Source organism: Mauremys mutica, chromosome 5 (genome assembly GCF_020497125.1).
Source record: "Mauremys mutica isolate MM-2020 ecotype Southern chromosome 5, ASM2049712v1, whole genome shotgun sequence".
Classification (NCBI taxonomy): Eukaryota; Metazoa; Chordata; order Testudines; family Geoemydidae; genus Mauremys; species Mauremys mutica.
In genome coordinates this window covers 28,954,137-28,960,136 of record NC_059076.1, presented here as the reverse complement: position 1 = coordinate 28,960,136, position 6,000 = coordinate 28,954,137, and the positions used below count along the sequence as shown (strand labels likewise).

At 39.6% G+C, this 6,000-nt stretch overlaps 1 protein-coding gene across 2 annotated transcripts in view; it reads right to left on the bottom strand.

The window, feature by feature from the left end:
- Window positions 1–240: 240 nt before the first annotated feature.
- The window catches only part of LOC123371401 (melanopsin-like), a 67,547-nt gene continuing 61,787 nt past the window's right edge, over window positions 241–6,000 (bottom strand). For both annotated transcript variants that reach the window (XM_045018977.1, XM_045018978.1), the window contains one exon: window positions 241–2,177. In XM_045018977.1, coding sequence (XP_044874912.1) covers window positions 1,791–2,177 — 387 coding nt within the window. In that variant the 3' untranslated portion in view covers window positions 241–1,790. The remainder of the gene's footprint in view (window positions 2,178–6,000) is intronic.

Here is a 6,000-nt window from a genome sequence, read left to right as displayed (position 1 = left end):
AGAATTTAAATAAGGACCCCTTATTTCTTATTCCAAACATTTATTTTACCATTGTTTTAAACTAGAACAGGTTGAAGTCTACCTTCTGCAGCCCATTGATTCATGGGAAAAGGAAAGGTTTAACAGACCTGCAGTCTAAACCTTACATTACATATGGATAGGGTGACCAGATGTCCCAATTTTATAGGGACAGTCCCGATTTTTGGATCTTTCTTATACAGGCTCCTATTACCCCCCCACCCTGTCCCAATTTTTCACACTTGATGTCTGGTCACCCTACGTATGGATCTACTGGCAAAAATGCACACAGGGTACATTTGTTTTAAACATAGAAGTGACAGAAACAAACAATTGCTAATTAATGACTACCGGTAGTAAGATTCAGGACTAAGATCAACGTGTTTTGCCAAAGCCATTATCTAATGGTTGCCTAGCTTAGCATTTTGTTCCTTGTGGTTTTGTGTCTTTCCCCATTATCCACAAGTAAATATGTGAACTGGCATCCTGCAGTAAATCCCACATTTACAGTGGTATAGCCCTATGCTACTATACTCAATCCCCACGGGGACAGCTGGGAAATGACAGTTGGGATAGGAAGACAAGGTGAGTGAGGTAATATCTTTTATTGGACCAACTTCTGTTGCTGAGAGAGACAAGCTCTCAAGCTACACAGAGCTCTTTTTCAGGTTGGGGTAGGAAGTCCCTCTGAGGTACTTTGGAAGGTTGACCCCTCACAGTAAAGTTTATGCATCCCTGTTCTTTTTCTCATGGGCAGCTGAGAGGGAAAAAAGCTCTTAATACCTGCCCCCTCCCTTTGTGTCCCACCAACAAGAAAACTGAACTGTAGCAGTTGGTGTTTTATTTTCATCAATGAGTCTTTAAGCCAATTGTGAGAATCCACTCTTTGAACAGGAGTCATTACAGTTCACACATGCTTAAACAATATCATGCACCCCAAGATACTCTAAAATGCCTTTAAAATTTGTTTTTGGGGCAGTATAACACCTCTAATCCTGTCAGTAATCTGCTGAATGGCCATGGTGGCTGTCCTAACATTCAGCTGAAATCCAAGCCTCTCTTTCTTACCCTTATTATCTTCTAAACAAATAATCACTTTTGTATTGAATGATCCATTCATCTAGCTAGTACAGAAAACTTTCCACTACGAAAAAAAAAGACTTGACAAGAAGACATAGGTGCTTCTGATTGTGAGGTTGTATAGAGACTTGCAAGAGAGACTAGTACAGGGTGTCCACATTACTAATCAACTCAGTGGGTGCTGCTATACTTTTTGCCATAATTTTGGGCAGTACTACTTCTGAAGTCCATACCGTGAACAAATTTTGGTGTATGCAGTCACTACATAGCTTATCCTGTGATGATATTCCAGGAACTATTGCCTTCTAGAGATAATAGTACTTGGAATGATGTTGAATCATGAAACTGCATCCTGGGCACCCAGGTAGGAGAAGTATTCATTGGGTGCTAGATAGTTCTTTGCTGGCATCCACCCATCTATATTAAAAACCATGAAGCAGCAGGTTGACTTGAAATACGCCATTCTAGTTTGCTGCCAGATATTCCACTGCTCATTTTAGCAGCACCATCTAAAAGGCTGTTTCAGTGTCTGAAGAGGTCTGAACAAAGATGGATTCAAAGACTGCCTAGTGACTATAATACAAATATATAAAAAGTCTGAAGATTTAATCTAGAAGGCTTTAGTTATTTGGTATAATAATGTGGAGAAGCAGCCAAGAAAACAATGACCAGAAAGTTTTCTTTTTTTACACTTATGACAGAAACTTCTCAAATGCTTCAAGGAAATCTGTGGAAGAGCTAAGCCCGTCTATGTCCAATAAATTATTCTTGCCATGAAAGTGGAATAAATCAGTCTCTTCCTCCTCTCCATTTTCACGTTCTTCTTGTCCTTCAACAAGGTTGGTCTCGGAAGTAGGAATGACAATGATACGTGGAACTGCAGTACTAATGATAGGGTCCAGGCCTCTGTTTATTTCAGTTTCCCTTTGTGAGGTATCTGAGCGTCTTCCTTTGCTGATGCTGTTCAAGCCAACGGGAAGAGAAGCTGCTTTTAAGGAACTGGTCACAAGTGCTTTAGGGGAATTCTGTAGGACTGACCTCCCAAGCAGCTTCTGCAAGTAGCTGGAGGAGAGCAAAACCTAGGGTAAAAACAACACTAAATCTTTAGTACCATCATTTATGCTATGATCAATGGAGAAGCACATTCTGAAACATATTAAAGCATTATTTATCCATTACTAATTTGGAACTGTATTGTACCCATTTTGCCATAAGTTTTTATGGTTACTGAGCTAAATCCTCAGCTGCTCCAAATCAGTACAACTCCACTGGAGCGATGACAATTTACACCATCTAAGGATCTGACTGACTTCCTGTTTAAAAAAAAAAAAGCCTTCCAAGGAAAAAAATGATATATAAAAGGGAGAGTTTTTTTCAGGCATTCCAATAGTGACGCAGCATTTTGCTGCTGCATCAAAACTCTTTGGGGATGAAAGTAGAAACTTCCATGTGCTCACTCTTCAGAATAAAACTGAGTTTATTTCACAACACTTTCTATTCTTTCTGTTCCACACAGGGTCTAATACCGCTCTTATCACTGTAGTAGTATCTGAGGCTACATCTACACGGCAATAAAAGAACTGGTGCACAGGCCTAGCCGGCCCAGGTCAACTGAGTTTGGAGCATGTGGCTTGAAATGCGGGGCTAAAAAATTGCAATGTAGATGTTCAGACTCAGGCTGGATCCTAGGCTCTGAGACCCTGTGGGTGGGGAGGATTTCAGAGCCTGAGCCTAAATGTATACACAGCTATTTTTAGACCTGCAGCCTCAATGAGCCGACACTGGGACTTGGTGCTGCAGGATTTTTATTGCAGTGTAGACATACCCTCAGGGTTTTAGAATAGCCTCTGCCCCCACCCTTAAGAAAGTTCCAATCCTGCATCAGATGCTTCATACGTGTTTAAAATGTTATTTCTCAAACATTTTAACACATGAAACCTGTCACATCCTGGAACCTTTTTTCTGTATAAGGAACAAAGAAGTATCTGAGATTAAATATTTATATAGAACAGTTTGATTCTTCGTATCTTTATTTTCTTAAAATTCCATTTTCCCTGCCACAACCACAGTAACAATTTCAATAGTTGTGTCCTGAGAGGTTTCCTATGTATCTTGTCTGTCCAGTAGGTGGCGCTGTAACCATAAGAAATATAGATAGTACCATATTTAACAAAAATGAGGGAAAAGAAAAATAATTCCACTTCTTTGGCTTCAGAAGCTCTACACTTTCTATTCACTCTGATCGATCTATAATTTCATGATGACCATTTTTAGTTTACCTAGGACTCTCAAAAGATCAATCCAATCACCATCAGGAGTATAAAAATCAACCACCACAAACACTAACGCTTTAAAAAAATGTAAATAATAATAATAAAGGAAGTTTTTGTAATCAGACTAATATTTTTTAAGTATAAGTAAACAGGACTGTGTTCTTTTGGGAGAACATGTAAATACTTTAATTAGCTCATTTGAAGAAAAAGGAGGGAGAGAAAAAGACAGTGTCCTTTTGAAAACCTATTTTATTTCCTTTTTTCCCCCTCATAACTAGGAGCCAGAAACTCCTGAGTTCTAAATCTGGCTCTGACAATGACTCCCTCAGTGACTTTAGACATGTTGCATAACCCCTCTCCCTCAGTTTTCCCATGTCCAAAATTATGGCAATCCCTCACAGGAAGGCTGTGAAGATTACTTAGTAAATGTTTTCACAACATTCTGAACATGGAAAGCGTGAAGTATTAATATTGGCTTTACTACAATAATTGAAATGATGATTATAAAAATACTTAGTGAGAGATAGAAAGGAAGTGGTTAAAGAAAAACAGAAACCCCTCTCTGGCAAGGAGAAGTAAGATTGAAAAGAAAAATATAATAAATACTTCACTTCTTTGGATATTTCTGCAAAAACTGATATAGCTCAGGGCAGAGAACAAGTCGTGCTCTTTGTTTTATAAAGCATCGCGTACATTTATGGTAATATACAGATCTACATATTATTAACCTTGAGTGTCTTCTTAGGTCTCCTCCTCTCATCATACATTAACTGTCTTTCTTCTTCTATTGGAGGTATTTGTCTAACACTGATAAACCATAGGACTTAAGCTCATAACATTAGTACACTGCAACATGATGGCCAAGTGTATCTTTATCTCCTTCTAGTGGCTGGACTATGTACAAAGAGGTTTCCTGAATCTGCTAAAGCCTCGGAGCTGATGAACTAGGTGCTTGAGCTCAAACTGTTGATGCTCATGTTTTTAGATCATGACAGCCTGATTGTAAGATATTTCACCTTTGAGCAAAAGATTTTGCATTTGTGGGAATGGGATAGGACAGGTTTGATGCTATTGTCCATCTCTCCCTCCCTTTGGATATCACATTGGATGCCTATAACTTAAGCTATAACATAATATATTCCAATTCCATAGAAAGGAATTAATAATTTTAATTTAATTATAATGATTTCTGCAGCTAGAGTGATGGTCATTTTACAGGGATGCACTCAAAGTGGACAAAACCAGAATATGACACTCCCTAAATGAACATTTTAAGGATCCCGGACACAGAAGAAAAGTCCAGTCCTCCAAACAGGGCCAGCTAGAGAATTAAAACTCCAGCTCCCCACCTGCATAAGCCATTCACCCCACATCAGAGATCAGTGTTTGTAGTGAATATGGTTGTGTGGCTTGCTCCTGTGAGCAGGCTGCTTGTTATAAATAACAGGGATCCTGCTCTTTAAAGTGCTAGGATAGCAGAATTCTTGTTAATTTCAACCCCTGCAAATTATTAGACTAGTATTAAAATATGGACCTTCAGTATGCCTATAGGTCTTCTACGCTCAGTATATGTTGTTTCTCTGCCATAGGTATTTCTGTAGTGCCCATCCCCATTGTATCTCAGCTAACAATATTTGCCTTTTCATCTACAGATACACGGGTACAGTAGATATTGCTATCTTTGGGGAGCGTAGGTGTGCAAAGCAGGCATGGGGACTGCCCTGTGAGATCATCGTAACTGTCTGATTAGAGCCTCATTTCACACTGCCAACATAACCTAGTCACTGTCACATGACACATCACTTTCCTGGACCTGAGGAAAAGCTGTGTGTGGCTAGAAAGCTTGTCTCTATCACCAACAGAAGTCGGTCCGATAGAAGATACTACTTCACACCCCTTGTCTTTCACATGTTTTAATGTCATTCTAGATTTGGTGTGTAATCATGTCATTGTAGTCCACTGCCATAGGCCATTAGTCTCATCACGCCCAGGTGCTAACACAGAAAGCACACTCTCCCAACATGCTGCGTGCTCTGGGAGCCATTGCCCCTGGGGTGGTAATTAGCTGCCCCACTCTGGCCTTGGGTATCTCTCAGCAGCCCACTAGTAATTTTGCATTAAGCAATCTTCATCTGAATCAACTTACAAAGAAGATATCATAGGATACAATAAGTTTCCCGATCTTGACAGGATGGGCAGTTTGTTTGATTTTTTAAAAACGTGGAGCAGAGGAAAAGTGAGATTATTCTCTGCCTCAGAAACTTTACTATATTGATAAATACATGGACTAAATGATACTCGACCTGACTCCAACTCACAGCAAGATCAATAGTAGGTTTAAAGTGTTGCAACCAAAATCTGTTGTAGACAATCTGGTCATGCTGTCTAGACGTCTAAAGTAAGTGCCTAAAAGGTCAACTTTGTGTTTTTACGGCAACCGGAAGACCTGATGTTGAAGTGCTCCCATTGATCTTGACAAGAGGATACGTGCTGGAAGCTACTGAGATATGCTTGTGCATGTAAGCAGCACAAAGAAGAGCTTCACATCCTGCACCTGGGACACTCAATGTGAATATTGTGAAAGCGCCTATCTGTAGCATTATAAACCACATGCCAGTGAATAGTACTG